This window comes from Mustela nigripes, chromosome X, assembly GCF_022355385.1.
Source record: "Mustela nigripes isolate SB6536 chromosome X, MUSNIG.SB6536, whole genome shotgun sequence".
NCBI lineage: Eukaryota > Metazoa > Chordata > Mammalia > Carnivora > Mustelidae > Mustela > Mustela nigripes.
Genome location: NC_081575.1, coordinates 57,708,374 through 57,727,342, shown reverse-complemented (window position 1 = coordinate 57,727,342; position 18,969 = coordinate 57,708,374). Strand labels below are relative to the sequence as shown.

The following is an 18,969-nucleotide window of genomic DNA, read 5'->3' as shown; positions in this document are numbered from 1 at the left end:
TCCATGATCAAAGGAATGAGAGGCGATGACGATGACCCCAACAAGGCCACTCCCAACATGGCCACTCTGGATGAGGCTGTTCCCTGATGGGGCTGCTCCAGACGAGGCCTTGAGATGCTTAGGGAATAAAATTATGACCACTATACACCTAACCACTATTTCTGCTTCTGTATCTTCGCTTGCTAACCCACGAGGAGATGGAAAAATACCAGCAGACTTTCTATAGACACTCTGTAACCACACATCCCCCGCCCAGAATTGAACGTGACAGAATGGCTGCTCCCTGGCCCCCCATCCGGCTCTGGGCCAAGAGATAACAACCATCTGGCACCCCGTGGCTTGACAGGAAGACCCCGATCAATCCTGACGTGACACATACCCTAGCAGTGCCAACTCAGCAGTTTGAAGAATGACAGCCCTTTGACCTAACCAATAATCTGTTTCCAGCCCTTTTCCTGCTCTGTAGCACGCCAGTCATATTATAGAGTTGCTTTTTTATTTTCCCGGGGTATGTAGCGATTTGTTACAAGATACTATGATGTATGCTAAGTCCCTGCCTCCCCCAAAATAGTGTATAAAAGGTGTTGTGATCCTGAGCTCGGGGCCTCTTAGTGTCACCAGCAACGAGTGCGCGGAAGTCCGGGTTAGAACTCGTAATAAATGACCCTTGCTGTTTTGCTTTGACTCTGGACTCTGATGGTAGTATTTGGGGATGGGAGGCTTGGAATTTGGGCATAACAGCCTCTCCCCAGAAGATGCTGCTCCTGACTAGGCCACTCACCAAGGAGGCCTCATGTTGAGGAATCCACTCCGGGAATGAAGCTGCTCCCTGGAATGACGCCACTTGGCGAGGCCGCAGCTGGCAGCTGGGTCGCTCCCGGGCGGTAGGGGCGGCGCGGTTCCCAACAACTGTCACTACCGTGGCTATCCTGATGGCTATCCTAAGGACTCTCCCAACTAATGGCTCTCACAGCTCTGACGGCTCTAACGGCTCTGATGGCTCTAATTACTCCTACTACTCCTCCTACTCCTACCTGCCCAGCCTCACAAACTAACCTTTATAGAGGTGGTTGAGCCCGGCCCACACACAGGTGGCCAATGGGATTTCAACTCACCTCAGTAAATATATGCACGCCTCACTGATTGGATGTCTCCATCCAGCCTGGCCTGCCCCTATATCCGGGGGTTTACAAGTAAGTTCCTCTGGAAGGGGCAGGCCCTTACAGCGGAGTTTGTGGGGTAGGGCACATTGTTCTAATACCATAGGTAGAGATTGTTCCCTGTGGTTCTGGCAAATGTCCTGCTATCTCGACTACAGGAGGGGAAGAGAAGTGGTTATTGTGAACATATATATTTTTAGGGGGAGAAGTCTGAATGTGAAGGAAATGTACAGGATTAAAGCTGCTCTTTATAGAGGAATGTTTATATTCTTTTATTTTCCTTTCAGTCCATATAGCCCCTTTTTGCACACATCTACACATATGTATGTTCAAAACTAGTATTGAAATAGTCTGATATCAAATAATTAGATATTTATTAAACAATCAAATAGATTCAATCAATGAAAAAATGAAAAAAAAAAGACTGATTCTCTCAGTTCAAACTGTAAAATAGTGCAATTTAAAAATGGATATCAGAAGCATCTATACACTGTAAAGGATAGTTACTCTGTCTTTTACCTTCAACTTCCTGTTATTTCCACTGTCTTTATGATGTCATCACTCAACTTTACCACTGAAATTACAATGCTAAAGTCCTGGCAACATGTATGCAGGGGAAATGTCTCTTCCAAGATTGTAAGTACTTTGTTTAATACTTTTTCAGTATTTTTAATGACTAATATGCTCAACTTAGCAACATACTTATATTTTTAAATGTAAATAATGTTTCTTTCATGGAAATTTTATTTGTAGATTAAAATTTTAAACAGAAGTATGAAATTTTCAACAATATCTTGGGTGTTTTGAATTGAGATTTAGCTACTTCAGGCTTTTTCATGAAATACTTCCATGGTCTTAACCATTGTATGTGTATGTGTTTATAATCACATCCTATTTTAAGAAGAAGGGAAGTAATTACTGTGTATGAAGACATTTAAAATGGAAAGCTGGATAAAATGTAGTTAAGACTTTATTATACAGCTTTGATATACTTAATTTTATGTAAAAGGGAAATTAGACCATTCCTTTGCTCTGATAAAAAGGAAGGCTTAGTATCATTTCCAATAAAATAAAGTATAGTGAGTTGACTTTCAAAAGGAGTCATTAAGTGGATGATGAATATTATTAATATGTAACTAAACAATAGTATTTCTGCAGGCTTTAGTGGCCACAGTCTTTCAATGTTGGTCTTTAAAAGCTGATCTCCTCTGAAAGAATATTGCTGAAATAATACAAAAATGAGGATAATATAGACCATATTGATTTGGAGCCACCAGCTAATAGCCATGTGTATTAAGTTGAACAGAAGAGATTATCATACTCAACCATTTTTTATCTAAAATAAATGGAAATTTCAATCTGATAGAAAAAGCAGATAAAAATCAGTAATAAAGATATACTTTAGATGACATAAAAACAGTTGAAAGTTATAAACAGGTATTTTATAGAAAAAAAAATGTGAATGGCCAATACATATATGAAAAGTGGTACAACCTTATTTATGAAAAGAAAACTTAGAAAATCTTTAACTCAGAAATTAAAATTCTAAAAACAAAAACAAAAACAAAACAAAATAAATGGGAAAAAACCACCAAAACAACCCCTAAAGGGATATTTCCTTTTTAAATGATACATTTTTGTGATGTTTCAATGTTTTTCAATGAGTATGTGTTACTTTTAAAATCATAAATTTCAATACACTGTGAAAGAAAGGAAAAGAATCACTTAATCTAGAAATTGAAATTGAGCTCCTAGTGCTTTTAGAAATATATTTCTAGTTTGATGCTGCCTCCGTCTCCACTTTCCTCTTACATCATAAAGGCTTCAGGATTACATCACCATTGGGCATTATGTCTAAAACAAACTGTCATCAGCAAAATCTTCTGTATCCTCCTCTGCTTCATATCTGAATATTTCCACACTTTCTTGCTCTCTGAAACTTGGCTGTTTCTCAAATACACTGCATTTCCTGAGGCCCTCTTGAGTAGATGTTTTCCTTTCTACATCCCTTCCTACCACTGGACCCAGAGGTGCAGTAAATGTACGTTTGTGTTCTCAGTGGCATTTCCAACTCATTATATATCCTTACTCCCTAAAAATAGCCAGTTTTGAATCTCATGATGAATCTGTGACTTTTCCTTGTTATATTTATCTAGTAACTCCCAGGTCATTCCCTTTATTTTGTTATGATTTTCTATCTGGCCCACTGCCTTTCCCTAGTGATTTTAAGATGTAGATAATCATTCTTATATCCTAACATCTCAATTACTTGACTTTACTTTCTGAAACTATCTTGCCTTCCATCTAATTTCAGTGGCCCACTCTTATTCATATCCCTTCAAATTTTTAAATTCAAACATTTCATTTTCCAACCACTGCTTCAGGTACCTCTAATATCCACACTTTTTCAACTTTGTTGAAGAATCCAACAATTCTTCTACCCCTATAAGACCTACAATTGATTTTATTGCCTTCAAGATATTGTTGATCAGTCCTTTCCCCATGTCTTTACTTACGTTCTTACCCTTTATAGATCCTTAGCTATCTTAGGTTCTTAGAGGCTCATGGTGAACTGGTAGAAATAAATTCCTGCATACACCTTCAATCCCCTTTACTCACTCTCCTTTTAACATTTCTTTGCCAAAACCCTAATTTTAGAGGCACCTGGTTGGCTCAGTGGGCTGGGCCTCTGCCTTTGGCTCAGGTCATGATCTCAGGGACCTGGGATCGAGCCCCACATTGGGCTCTCTGCTCATTGGGGAGTCGGCTTCTCTCTCTCTCTCTCTCTCTCTCTCTCTGCCTGCCTTTCTGCCTACTTGTGATCTCTATCAAATAAAGAAATTAAATTTTTAAAAATCCCTAATTTTAGATAAATCCAACTCCCCTATTACTCCTCAGTAGTACCTTTGCAAGCTGAATATGGTTGAGGAAAACCATGTAGCCATGACAGTTGGCTTCAATTTAATTTATAATGTCATACTGCAAGTAGACCATTAATGATACCCAGCAATGTTATTAAACTTCTCTCATCTATTCAAATCTCTCTTTTAAGATGACTATTTCTTACATTTTTTCTCTTAAATTTACAATAGATTTTCCAACCTACTTTGGCTAATAGAGACAAATAGGGGACATTTTCACGATTGCCACAGCTAAATATCCTAGTCTATATGTATCTTTAAAAAACTTTTTTCCTTCCTTCCTCCTAGTGGAGTAGATACCCTCCTCTTGCTCACATCTAAGTATAACTTAAGATGTATTAGTTTCCTGTGGCTACTGAAACAAATTACCATAAACTTGCTAGCTTAAAACATTAGACATTTATTGTCTCAGATTTCTGGGAGATGAAAGTCCAAAATCAAGATGGTAGCAGTATGGGTACTTATTAAGGATCTAAGAATCTGTCCCATGATTCTCCTAGCTTCTGGCAGTTTCTGGTAACCATTAGCATTCTCTGGATTGTAGATACCCCATTCTCTGTCTCCACCACTACATGGCACACTCTCCCTGATTGTGTGTGTCTGTATCCAAATTTCTTTCTTCTCATAAGAACACTAGTCATTGTGTGGGAGCCCACCCTAATCCATTATGACCTCATCTAAACTACATTACATCTGCAAAGACCCTGTTTCCAAATAAGGTCAATTTCACAGGTACCAAATGATAGGACTTGAATATATCTTTATGGGTGACACAATTCAACACACAGCACTAGGCATTGGATGTTCTTCGCTACTTAAGGATATGACTCTTATAATTAAGTTATCTTCTGTATCCTCATTCTTTATCTTTCTTCTATAGCTTTATTGAAACATAATTGACATAGAATTGTGTATGTTTGAGGTGTACAATGTGATGATTTGCTACTCTGATGCATTGCAAAATTATGACCATGCTAAGTTTAGTTAACACCTCCATCACAACATGTAATTACTTTTTAAAATTTTTTTTGTTGTGGTGGTGAGAACATTTGAGGTCTACTCTTTTATCAAATTTCAAGTATATAATAAAGCATTGTTAACTATGGTCACTGCACTATGCATTAGATCCCTACTATATATTCATCTTATAACTGGAAGTTTGTACACTTTGAACATCTCTGCATTTCTCCTACCCGCAAGCCCCAGGCAATCACCACTGTACAGTTTCTAGGAATTCAGCTTCTTTACAATTCACATATGAATGAGATCATACATTATTGTATTTCTGTCTAATTTATTTTACATAAAATAATACCTTCAAGATCCATCTCTTTTGTCATAAATGATAGGACTTCCTTTTTTCTCATGGCTGAACTCTATCTATATATCTATCTATCTTTCTTTCTACCATCTATCTATTATCTATCTATCATCTATAATCTATCTATCATCTATCATCTATCTATATCTTTGATAAAGTGGTTTGATTTCTTTCAATATATACCTAGAAGTGGGGTTGCTGTATCATATGGCAGTTCTATTTTTAATTATTGAAGAACTTCATCCTATTGTCCATAATGTCTGTACCAATTTCCCTTTGTGTCTAGAGTGTTCAAAGTTTCCCTTCTCTTCATGACCTCACCACCACGTGGTTCTTCCCTTTTTTGATAAGAGCCACTTTAACAGGTGTGAAGTGACATCTCATTCTAGTTTTGATATGGACTACCTTGATAATTAAAGTTTGCTGAGCATCTCCTCATGTACCTGTTGGCCATTTGTATCTCTCCCTTGGGAAAATGTCTATTAAGTTTCTCAGCACATTTTAGTTTAGTTTCAGGTTTTTATTTAAATGCCAGTTAGTTAACATACTGTACAATACTAGTTTCAGGTGTAGAATTTAGTGATTTGTCACTTACATAAAACACCCAGTACTCATCACAAGTGCCCTCCTTAATACCCATCACCCATTTAACTAATGCTGCCCATCTCCACTCCAGAAATCCTCAGTTTGTTCCCTACAGTTAAGAGATTTTATGGTTTGCCACTTTTTTTTTCTTTCTCTCTATATATTTTAAAACTCAGATTACTTTATTAATTTTTCTATTGAGTTGTTAAGAATTCCTCATATATTTTGTGTATTAACCTCTTATAGACAGTTTCCAAATATTCTGTCCCATTCCATATGCTGCCTTTTTATTTCAATGATTCTTTTTCCTTTTGATGTGCAGAAGCTTTCAATGTGTTGTAGTTTCATTTTATTTATGTTTTTTTGGGGGGGTTGCGTATACATTTGGTGCATCTCTTTATATACCTGTTGACCATTTATGCCTTCTTTAAAAAAGGTCTATTCAGGTAATTTGTCTATTTTTTAATCAATTTACTATTTTAATATTGAGTTGTGTCAGTCACCTAAATATTATGGATATTAAGCCCTTATCAGATAATTGGTTTGCAAATATTTTCTTCCTTTCAACATGCTGCTTTTCAATATTATCAATTGTTCATTTGCTGTGCAGAAGCTAAGCTTTATATAGTCCTACATATTTATATTTGCTTTTGTTGCCTTAACTTTTGGTGGCATATCCAAAAAATAATAATGTCAAGAGCATATCAAAGATCTTTCTTCCTATGTTTTCTTCTATGAGTTGAAAAGTTTCAATTCTTATGTTTAAGTTTTTAACCCATTTCAGGTTAATTTTTGTGATTTGTGTGAGATGGGGTTCCACTTTTATTCCTTTGTATATGGATATCCACTTTTCCCAGAACTGTTTATTGAAGAGATGATCCATTTGTGTCCTCATAAAAGATTAGTTGATTACAAGTGCATGGATTTATTTCTCTGCTCTTCATTACATTCCATAGGTCTATGTTACTGTTTTTATTCCAATACCATACTGTTTTAATTACTATACCTTTGTATTCTAGTTTGCAATCAGGAAGTAATAGCTCCAGCATTATCCCTCTTTCTCAAGACTCTTTTGGCTATTCATAGTCTTTTGTGCATCCATACGAATTTTAGGATTGTTAGTTCTATTTCTGTGGAAAAATTCTATTGGAATTTTGATCAGGAGTGCATTTAATCTATAGAAGGGTTTGGTAATATTGGCACTTTAATAGTATTATTCTACTCAACCCTGAACTTGGGTTATCTTTCCAGTTACTTGTGTCTTCATTTTCTTTCATCAATAACTGAAATTTTTTAATGTACAAATATTAACTTCTTTGGATTGTAAGAATTTTATGGTTTTTAAGTATTCTCAATTAGATTGTTTACTTTTCTTTTTTTTAAATTTTTACTTAAATTCCAGTTAGTTAATATATAATATAATATAATATAATATAATATAATATAATATAATATAAAATATAAATTTCAGGTATAAAATTTACTGGTTCAACACTTACATCCCAAGAACTGCCCTTCTTAATCCCTATCACCTATTTAATCCTTCTTGCCCACCTCTGCTCTGGTAACCATTATTTTTTGTCTATAATTAAGAGTATGTTTCTTGGTTCACCTTTCTTTTTTTCCTTTGCTCATTTGTTTTATTTCTTAAATTCCACATATGAGTAAAATCATATAGTATTTGTCTTTCTCTGACTGACGTATTTTGCTTAACATAATATTCTCTAGTTCCAACTACATCATAACAATGGAAATAGTCATGCTTTTTTATGGCTGAATAAGATTCCACTATATATGAAACTTTTTTATTCATTCATATATTGATAGTCACTTACACTGCTTTCATAATTTAGCCATTGTACAAAATGCTGCTATGAACATAGGGGTACATCCATCCCTTTGAATTAGTATTTCTCCATTCTTTGGGTAAATACCTAGTAGTGCAATTGCTAGATCATAGGGTAGTTCTACTTTTAACTTTTGAGGAAACTCCATGGTGTTTTTCATAGGGGCAGCACCAGTTTGAATTCCCACCAACAATGTAAGAGTGTTCTCCTTTCTCCACAACTTTGTCAAACTTGTTTCTTGTGTTGCTGATTTAAACCATTCTGATAGGTGTGAGGTTATATCTCATTAGAGTTTTGATTTGTATTTCCCTGATGATAAGTGATCTTGACATCTTTTCAGGTGTCTTTTGACCACGTGTATGTCTTCCTTAGTAAAATGTCTATTCAAGTATTCTGCCCATTTTTTAATTAGATTATTCATTTTTGAAGTGTTGTTTTATAAGTTCTTTATATATTTTCAATACCAATACTGTGTCAGATATCCATAAGAAACTCTTAACTATAGTAAGTGAATTGAGGGTCACTGGAGGGGAGGTGGGTGGAAGGATGGGGCAACTTGGTGATGGGCATTAAGGAGGGCACTTGATATAATGAGCACTGGGTGTTTTATGCAACTGATGAATCACTAAATTCTACTTCTGAAACTAATAATACAGTATATGTTAACTAAGTTTAATTTGAATTTTAAAAAACAATACATAATTTTCAACTATTTTCTCCCATCCCATAGCTGTGTTTTAGTTTTGTTGATTATTTATTTTGCTGTGCAGAAGCTTTTAAGTTTGCTGAAGTCCCAGCACTTTATTTTTGCTTTAGTTTCGCTTCCCTCAGGAGACATATCTAGTAAGAAGTTACTATGGTTGATGCCAAACAGGTTACTGATTTTGTTCTCCTCCAGGATTTTGATGGTTTCAAGTCTCATATTTAAATCTTTTATCCATTTTGAATTTATTTTTGTGTATGGTGTAAGAAAGTGGTGCAGTTTCATTCCTTTGCATGTTGCTGTCCTGTTTACCCAACACTTGTTTGAAGGGAATGTCTTTTTCCCATTGGATATTCTTTCTTGCTTTGTTGAGGGGTAATTGTCCCTATAGTTGTGGGTTTATTTGGGTTTTCTCTTCCATGCTATTGATCTATGTGTGTATTTTTGTGGCAGTACCATACTTCATTGATAACTACAGCTTTGTGATATAATTTGAAATCTGGAACTTTGATGCCTCCAGCTTTGCTTTTTGTTTTCAATATCATTTGGCTATTCAGGGTCAGTTGCGTTTCTATACAAATTTTATGGTTGTTTTTTGTAGTTCGGTGAAAAATGCTGTTGGTATTTTGATAGGAATTGCATTAAACCTATAGATTGTTCTGGGTATTATAGATATTTTAAGAACATTGGTTCTTCCCATCCACGAGCAAAGAATATCTTTCCAATCCTTTGTGTTGTCTTCAATTTCTTTGACCAGTGTTTTATAGTTTCAAAAGTACAGTACTTCCATCTCTTTGGTTAGGTTTATTCCTAAGTATCTTATCATTTTTGGTGCATTTGCAAGTGGGATTTATTCCTTAATTTAATGTTCTGCTGCTTCATTTTTGGTATATAGAAATGCTGCAGATTTCTGTATGGTGATCTTTATCTTCTGATTGTACTGAATTTGTGTATGATTCCTAGCAAGTTTTTGATGGAGTCCTTTGGGTTTTCTATATAGAGTATCATGTCATCTGCAAATTATGAAACTTTTACTTCCTTGCTAATTTGGATGCCTTGTGTTTCTTTTTGTTGTCTAATTGCTATAATTAGGACTTTCATTACTTTGTTCAGATACAGTTGTGAGAGTGGATATCCCTGTCTTATTCTTGACCATAGAGGTAAAGCTCTCAGTTTATCCCCATTGAGGATGATATTAGCTGTGGGTTTTTCATAAATGGCCATTATTATGAGAGGCATGTTCCCTCTAAAACTACTTTGTTGGAGACTTTTGTTCTGAAACAGTGTTACATTTTTTGGAATTTTATTCAGCATCTATTGAAAAGGTAATATGGTTTTTATCCTTTCTTATATTGATGTGTGTTTTTTTAAAGAGAGGGCAAAGAGAGGAGGAGTATAGGGGCACGGGGGGAGGAGAGAGAGTGAATCTCAAGCATACTCTGCACACATAGCACAGGGCCCAACACTGGGCTCAGTTTCACGACACTGAGATCATGACCTGAGTTGAAATTAAGAGTGAGATGCTTAACTGACTCCACCACACAGACACCAATTAATGTGGTTTATAACATTGATTGATTTGTAAATATTGAAACAGGGGTGCCTGGGTGGCTCAGTGGGTTAAGCCTCTGTCTTCCACTCTGGTCATGATCTCAGGGTCCTGGGATTGAGCCCGGCATCTGGCTCTCTACTCAGCAGGGAGCCTGCTTCCCCTCTCTCTCTGCCTGCCACTCTGCCTACTTGTGATCTCTCTCTGTCAAATAAATAAATAAAATCTTTAAAAAAATGAAAATATTGAAACAAACTGACAACCAGTGAATAAATCCCTCTTGATCATGGTAAGTGATTTTTAAAATGCAATGTTGGATTTGTTTTCTTAGTATTTTATTTTTTTTTACTATGTTATGTTATTCACTATACAGTACATCACTTGTTTTTAATGTAGTGTTCCTAGTATTTTATTGAGAATTTTTTGCATCTGTGTCCCTCAGAGATGTTGGTGTGTAGTTCTCTTTTTCAAAGGTCTTTCTCAGGTTTTTGTAGCAGTGTAATGCTGGCTTCATAAAATAAATTTGGAAGTTTTTCTTCCTTTTCTACTTTTTGGAATAGTTTGAAAATAATAAGTATTAACTCTTCTTTAAATGATTGGTAAAATTTGCATATAGAAGTCACATGGTTCTGAAATTTTTGTATGTTTGGAGTTTTTGATTCCTGAACTAATTTTTTGCTGCTTATTGGTCTTTGCAAGTTTTCTTTTTCTTCCTGTTTTCAGTTTTGGTAGGTTATATGTTTCTACCCATTTATCCATTTCTTCCAGGTTTTCCAATTTGTTTGCATAGTTTTTCATAATATTCCATTATATTTTTTGTATTTCTGTGTGTTGGTTGTTGTTTCTCTTTTCTTTGTGATTTTATTTATTTATTTATTTAAAGATTTCATTTATTTATTTGACAGACAGAGATCACAAGTAGGCAGAGAGGCAGGCAGAGAGAGAGGAGGAAGCAGGCTCCCCACTGGGCAGAGAGCCTGATGTGGTGCTTGATCCCTCCCTGAGATCATAACCTAAGCCAAAAGCAGAGGCTTTAACCCACTGAGCCACCCAGGCCCCCCTGACTTTATTTATTTAGCTTCTTTCTGTTTTTGAAAAGTCTGTCTAGAGTTATAACATTTTTATTCATTGTTTTCAAAGAAGCTTCTTCTGGTTTAATTGATATGTGTGTGTATGTGTGTGTATAATTTGTTTATTTATATTTAGTTTCTATGATATTTATTTCTTTAATATTCATCATTTACTTCATTCTGCTGACATTACTCTTTGTTCTTTTTTACCACCCTTAGGTGTAAGGTTAGTTGTTTTTTTTTTTTTATTTGAGAAATTTCTTGTTGCTTGGGGTAAACCATATCCTTTCCAAAACCATGTTTGCTGCATTCCAAACGTTTGGAATGTCATGTTTTCATTTTCATTTGTCCCCATGTATTTTTTTAACTTTTTCTATGACTTCCTGGCTGACCCATTCATAATTTAGTAGCATGTTGTTTATCCTCCATATATTTGAAATGTTGTGATTATATCTGTGAACTCCATCTGGTCCACTGTTATTCAAAGCCATTATTTGTTGTTGATTTTCTGTTTACATGATCTGTCTGTTGATGTAAGTGAGGTGTTAAAATCCTCTACTATTACTGTATTATTATCAATTAGTTTCCTTACATTAGTTATTAGTTGTTTTATATATTTGGGTGCTCTCATGTTGGGTACACATTTACAATTGTTATATCTTCTTGTTGGATTGTCCTCTTTATTATGATATACTGACCTTCTTTATCACTTGTTGCAGTCTTTATTTTAACATCTAGTTTTGGTGATATAAGTATTGCTACTCTGGCTTTATTTTGATATCCATTTGCATGATAAATGTTTCACCATCCCCTCCCTTTCAATGCGAAGGTGCCTTTAAGTCTAACATGAGTCAGCTGTAGGCAGACTATAAATGGGTTTTGTTCATCCATTCTGACACCCTATTTCCTTGAATTGGAGTATAAGTCCATTTGCATTCAAAGTCATTTTTTTTCTTTTTCAAAGTCATTATTGATAGATATGTATTTAGTGCACTTGAATTATTTGCTTTGTCATTGTTTCTGGGTATTTTCTGTGATTTATTCTTGTCTTTGTCACTTTTCATCTTTGAAGAATAAATGAAACAAGATGGGATTGGGAGGGAGACAAACCATAAGTGACTCTTACTCTCACAAAACAAACTGAGGGTTGCTGGGGGGAGGGGGTTTGGGAGAAGGGGGTGGGATTATGGACATTGGGGAGGGTATGCGCTTTGGTGAGTGCTGTGAAGTGTGTAAGCCTGGTGATTCATAGACCTGTACCCCTGGGGATAAAAATATATGTTTATAAAAAATAAAAAAAAATTAAAAAAATAAAAGTCCCCTTTACTATTTCTTTCAGTACTGGTTTAGTATCACAAAATTCTTTAGTTCTTGTTTGTCTGGGAAATTCTTTATATTCTGAATAATAGACTTGTTATTTATACTTGGTTCCAGATTTTCCCCATTCAGCAATTTGAATGTATCATGCCAATCCCTTATGACTTACAAAATCTCTGTTGAGAAATCTCCAGCTAACTTAATGTGTCTTCTCTTGTAAAATAAGGACTTTTTTTGTCTTGCTGTTTTATGATTTTTCTTTTCACTATATTTTCTTAAAAAATATTTTATTTATTCATGGAAGATGGAAAGAGAGAGGCAGAGGGAGGAGCAGGCTTCCAGTGGAGCAAGGAACCCAATGTGGGACTTGATCCCAGGACCCTGAGATCACGACCCAAGCTGAAGGCAGATGCTTAACCATCTGAGCTTCTCAGGCACCATCTCTATCACTATATTTTGCAAAGTTAATTTCAATATATCTTGGTGTTGGCCTCCTTTTGTTGATTCTGATGGGAATTCTCTGTGTATCCTGTATCTGGATGACTATTTCCTTCCAAAGATTAAGAAAGTTTTCAGTTATAATTTGTTCAAATAAATTTTCTGCCTTCTTTTCTCTCTGTGCTTCTCCTGAGGATCCTATGATATGAATGTTTTACACTTGTAAGAATTCAGAAAATTGAGCCCCTCTCATTTTTCAAACCAATCATTGCTTTGGGGATCCATTTTCCTTGTGCTTCCCCTTCCGTGCTCCTCTCTCTCTCTCTCTCATCTTTCTCTGTGACCACAGCTCCTTCCCTTCTGTGGCAACCATGATCCCTTTCTCCCTTAAACCACATCTCTGCACTTCCTCTTTTCTTAAATGTGGCTTCTTCTCTTCCTATAGTTGTGGAGTTTATTATGTCAGTCTTCAGGTTGATTTCTGAGGTATTTTGGAAGATCTGATAGTTATTTTAGTAGTGTTCCTGGGAGGAGATGACCTTTGGATCTTCCTACTATGCTGCTATTTCTCCTCTCCTTCTCCTAGATTCTTTTCATTATATATCATACATTCTTTTTTCTTTTATTTTTTTGTGCATAGAAATACAACAGACTTCTGTAAGTTTATTTGAATCCTGCATCTATACTAAATCTGTTGATTAGCTCCAACAGTGTTTTATGGAGTCACTAAGATTTTGCTTTCTATAAAACCATATATCCACAAACAAATAACTTTATTCCTTGATTTGGTTGTTTTTTATTTATTTTTAGACTAGTTGCTCTAGCTAGGACTTCCAGTACTATTTTGAATAGGGACAGCAAGACTGAGCACACTTGTTTTATTTCTGATTATGGAGAAAGCTTGTAATATTTCAACATTATGCATGATTTAAGATATGGGTTTGTTATATATAACTTATACTACATTGGGCTACATTTTCTTAATAACAAATTTGTTGAGAGTTTTTATATGAAAGAATATTGTATTTTGTTAAATGCATTTTTCTGCATCTATTTAGATTATATGATTTTTCTTTCATTCTATTTATTTTGTTTGTTGTATGTACTAATTTGGGTTTATTTAATGTCTTTACATCCCAAAGATGAATCCCACTTCTTCATGGTGTATAATCATTTTAATATGCTGTTAAATTCAATTTGTTAATATTTTCTTGAGAATTTTTGTATGCATATTCATCAGAGGTATTGGCCTGCAATTTCTTTATATTTACTCTCTTTATATGCCTTTGATATCAGGGTAATGCTTGTCTCACAAAGTGATAATTGATATATTTTTAGAATGTAGGTGACGTTTGGTGGAGTGAGGTCTGGAGCTAAGGATCAAGAAAGAATTCTTGAGATATCTTTTGTGCAAAACAGTGGTTTTATTAAAGAAAGGGGATAGGACTCTTGGGCAGAAAGAGCTTCACTGGGGTTGTGAAGAGCAATTGATTATATACTATAGGGTTAGTGGAAGTAATGAAAAAGGGAGCTTTTCATTACTTTCTTTTTTTTAAGAGTTTTTACTTTTTAAGTAATCTCTACATCCAGTTGGGGCTTGAACTCACAACCCCAAGGTCAAGAGTCAGGTGCTCTGACTGACTGAGACAGTCAGGTGCTCTAAAAAAGGGAGCTTTTCAAAGAAACTTTCATATGCTAAAGAGGTCCTGTGAGATACTGGAGGCCTTGACATTCTCAAATTAAGGTTGTTTTTCCCTCTAGCAAGGCATTAACATTAAGGCAGTTGAGAACTTCCTAGAGTAAAGTCACACATATCCCCCTGGGGTGGTAGTAGGGGAAGTTTGCCTGGTATCAGCTTGTGCTCTGTCCTCAGTTGGCCTTCTGCTCTTGCATCAGTAATGTTGTCACCTCTGGATTTTTGAAATGTTTCAGAAGGGTTGGATTAATTATTTAAATATTTGGTATAGGAACAACAGGTGGTTCAGTTGGTTAAGCACCTGCCTTTGGCTAAGGTCATGATCCTTGCTCAGCTGGGAACCTGCTTCTGCCTCTCCCTTTGCCTCTCCCTTTGCTGCTCCCTCTGCTGCTCCCCTTGCTTTGTGCTCTCCCACTCTCACTCTCTCTCAGATAAATAAATAAAATATTTTAAAAAATAAATGTTTGGCACAATTCATCAGGGGAATCATTTGTTACTGGGCATTTCTTTGATGGGAGTTTTTTTATTGCTCTAGTCTTTGTTCTTACTATGTGTCAATTTAAATTTTCTCTATTTTCTTTCTTTCTTTTTTTTTTTTTTAAAGATTCACTCTTTATGGGTTCTGTGTTTCTAAAAATTTAGGCACTTCCATATTTTTAAATTGTTGGCATACACTTGTTCATAGTAGCCTTGTTATGCCCCTTTATATTTCTGTGGTATCAGTTGGAATAGCTCCTATTTCATTAATAATATAATTTATTTGAAACTTCCTTGTTTTTGCAGTTAGTCTAGCTAAAGTTTTGTTAATTTTATCTTTTCAACAACTAAGTTCTTAGTTTTATTGATATTTTCCATTGTTTTCCTATTCTTTAATTTATTTCTGCTCTAGTCTTTATGTTTCCTTTAATCTAACTTGGAATATAGTTCATTCTTTTTCTAGTTCCTTGAGATGTCATTAGATTGTTTGTCTTAGATCATTCTTTTTTTTATTAATGTAATTATTTATTGTGTTAAATTTGATTCTTAGAACTGCTTTTGGAACATCCTGTAAGTTTTGGTATGTTTCCATTTCCATTTGTGTCAAAGTTATTTTTTATGTCTGTTTTCATTTCTTCATTGATCCAACGGGTGTTAGTCATTTGTATGTCTTCTTTGGAGAAGTGTCTGTTCATGCTTTCTGTCCATTTTTTGATGCAATTATCTGTTTTTTGGGTGTTGAGTTCTTTATAGGTCTTGGATATCAAGCCTTTGTCTATAGTGTCATTTGTGAATAACTTCTCCCATTCTGTGGGTTGCCTCTTTGTTTTGTTGATTGTTTCCTTTGCTGTGCAGAAGCTTTTGATCTTGATGAAGTCCCAAAAGTTGATTTTCACTTTTGTTCCCTTTGTCTTTGGAGATGCATCATTTTTCTTTAAGATTTTTATTTATTTATTTATTTGATAGACAGAGAGATATCACAAGTAGGCAGAGAGGCAGGCAGAGTGAGAGGGGGAAGCAGGATCCCTGCCGAGCAGAGAGCCCAATGTGGGGCTCGATCCCAGGACCCCTAGATCATGACCCGAGCCAAAGGCAGAGGCTTAAACCACTGAGCCACCCAGGCGCCCCTGGAGATGCATCTTGAAAGAAGTTGCTGAGGCAGGTGTCAAAGAGGTTACTGCCTATGTTCTCCTCTAGGATTTTGAGATTCCTGCCTGATGTTGAGGTCTTTTATCCATTTTGAGGTTATCTTTGTGTATGGTGTAATAGAATGGTCACGTTTCATTCTTCTATACATAGCTGCCCCATTTTTCCAGCAGCAGTTATTGAAGAGACTGTTTTTATCTTCTCTATGGTATATTTCTTCCTGCTTTGCTGAATATTATTTGACCATGGAGTTGTAGGTCCATATCTGGACTCTCTACTCTGTTCCACTGGTCTATGTGTCTGCTTTTGTACCAGCACCATGCTCTCTTGGTGATCACAGCTTTGTAGTAAAGCTTGAAATCAGGAAATGTGATGCCCTCTCTTTTGTTTCTCTTTTTCAACATTTCCTTAGCAATTCAGGGTCTCTTCTGGTTCCATACAAATTTTAAGATTGTTTGATCCAAAAATTTGAAAAAATGCCAGTGTAATTTTGATCAGGATGGCATTGAAAGTGTCGATTGCTCTGGGCAATATAGACATTTTCACAATGTTTTCTTTTTTTTTTTTAAGATTTTTTCTTTATTTATCTGACAGAGATCACAAGTAGGCAGAGAGGCAGGCAGAGAAAGAGGAGGAAGCAGGCTACCCGCAGAGCAGAAAGCCTGATGTGGGGCTCGATCCCAGGACCCTGGGATCATGACCTGAGCCGAAGGCAGAGGCTTAACCCACTGAGCCACCCAGGTGCCCGACATTTTCACAATGTTTATTCTTCTGAATGATGAACATGGAATGTGCTTCCTTTTTGTGTGTGTTTTCCTCAATTTCTTTCATGAGTGTTTTGTAGTTCCTCAAGTACAGATTCTTTACCTCTTTGGTTAGGCTTATTCCCAGGTATCTTATGGTTTTTGGTGCTATAGTAAATGGAATTGATTATCTAATTCCCCTTTCTGTATTTTCATTATTAATGCATAAGAAAGCAACTGATTTGTGTACATTAATTCTGTATCCTGCCACATTACTGAATTGCAGTATGAGTTTTAGTAGTGTGGGGGTGGAGTCTCTGGGTTTTCCATTAAAATACCATGTCATCTGCAAAGAAAGAGAGATTGAATTCTTCTTTACCAATTTGAATGCTTTTTATTGCTTTCTGTTGTCTGATTGCTGTTGCTAAGATTTCTAGTACTATGTTGAACAACAGTGGTGAGAGTGGGCATCCTTGTCCTGTTCCTGATCCCAAAGGGAAAGCTATCAGCTTTTCACCATTGTGGGTTTTTTATAGATAGATTTTATGAAGTTGAGGAATGTTCCCTTTATCCTTATACTTTGAAGAGTTTTTATGAGGAATAGATGCTGTATTTTGTCAAGTGCTTTTTCTGCATCAATTGAGAAGACCATGTGGTTCTTCTCTCTTCTTTTATTGATTTGTTCTGTCGCACTGAATGATTTGTGAATTTTGAACCACCATTGCATCCCATGGATAAATCCCACCTGGTCATGGTGGATAATCTTTTTAATGAACTGTTGGGTCCTATTAGCTAGAATCATGTTGACAATCATGGCATCCATATTCATCAGGGATATTGGTATGAAATTCTCCTTTTTGGTGGGGTCTTTGCCTGGTTTGGGGATCAGGGTGATGCTGGCATCATAGAAAGAGTCTGGATGTTTTCCTTCTGTTTCTATCTTTTGAAAGAACATCAGAAGAATAGGTATCATTTATTCTTTGAATGTTAGGTAGAATTCCTCAGAGACTCTGCCAGGTTCTGGGCTCTTGTTTTGGGGGAGATTTTTGATCACTGCTTTAATCTCATTACTAGATATTGGTCTATTCAGGTTGTCAATTCCTTCCTGTTTCAATATTGGAAGTTTATAGGTTTCCAGGAATACATCTATTTCTTCTAGACTGCTTAACTTATTGGCATATAACTGTTGATAATAATTTCTGATGATTGTTTCTACTTCCTTGGTGTTATTCATGATCTCTCCCCTTTGATTCATAATTTTATTACATTGCATCCTCTCTCTTTTATTTTGGATTAGTTTGGCCAGTGATTTATCGACCTTATTAATTCTTTCAAATAACCAGCTTCTAGTTTTGTTGATGTGCTCTACTCTATCTCTAGTTTCTAACTCTTTGATTTCTGCTCTGATCTTAATTATTTCCCCATTCTTAATAGTGTGAGGTGAAACCTCATTGTGGTTTTGGTTTGTATTTCCCTGATGCTCAGTGATGTGGAGCACTTTTTCATGTGTCTGTTGGCCATTTGGATGTCTTCTTTGCAGAAATGTCTGTTCATGTCCTCTGCCCATTTCCTGATTGGATTAGTTGTTCGTTGGGTGTTGAGTTTGATATGTTCTTTATAGATTTTGGATACTAGCCCTTTATCTGATATGTCGTTTGCAAATATCTTCTCCCATTCTGTCACTTGTCCTTTGGTTTTGTTAACTGTTTCCTTTGCTGTGCAAAAGTTTTGATCCTGATGAAATCCCAATAGTTCATTTTTGCCCTTGCTTCCCTTGCCTTTGGTGATGTTCCTAGGAAGATGTTGCTGCGGCTGAGGTCGAAGAGGTTGCTGCCTGTGTTCTCTTCAAGGATTTTGATGGATTCCTTCCTCACATTGAGGTCCTTCATCCATTATGATTTTATTTTTGTGTGGTGTAAGGAAATGGTCCAATTTCATTTTTCTGCATTTGGCTGTCCAGTTTTCCCAACACCATTTATTGAAGAGGCTGTCTTTT

At 35.8% G+C, this 18,969-nt stretch overlaps 1 protein-coding gene across 1 annotated transcript in view; it reads left to right on the top strand.

Annotated features, from left to right (window-relative positions):
• The first annotated feature begins 816 nt into the window (after window positions 1–816).
• CYLC1 (cylicin 1) overlaps window positions 817–18,969 on the top strand; it is a 59,018-nt gene continuing 40,865 nt past the window's right edge. Inside the window, exon 1 of the mRNA XM_059385219.1 lies at window positions 817–884. Within this exon, the coding sequence (XP_059241202.1) occupies window positions 817–884 (68 nt within the window). The remainder of the gene's footprint in view (window positions 885–18,969) is intronic.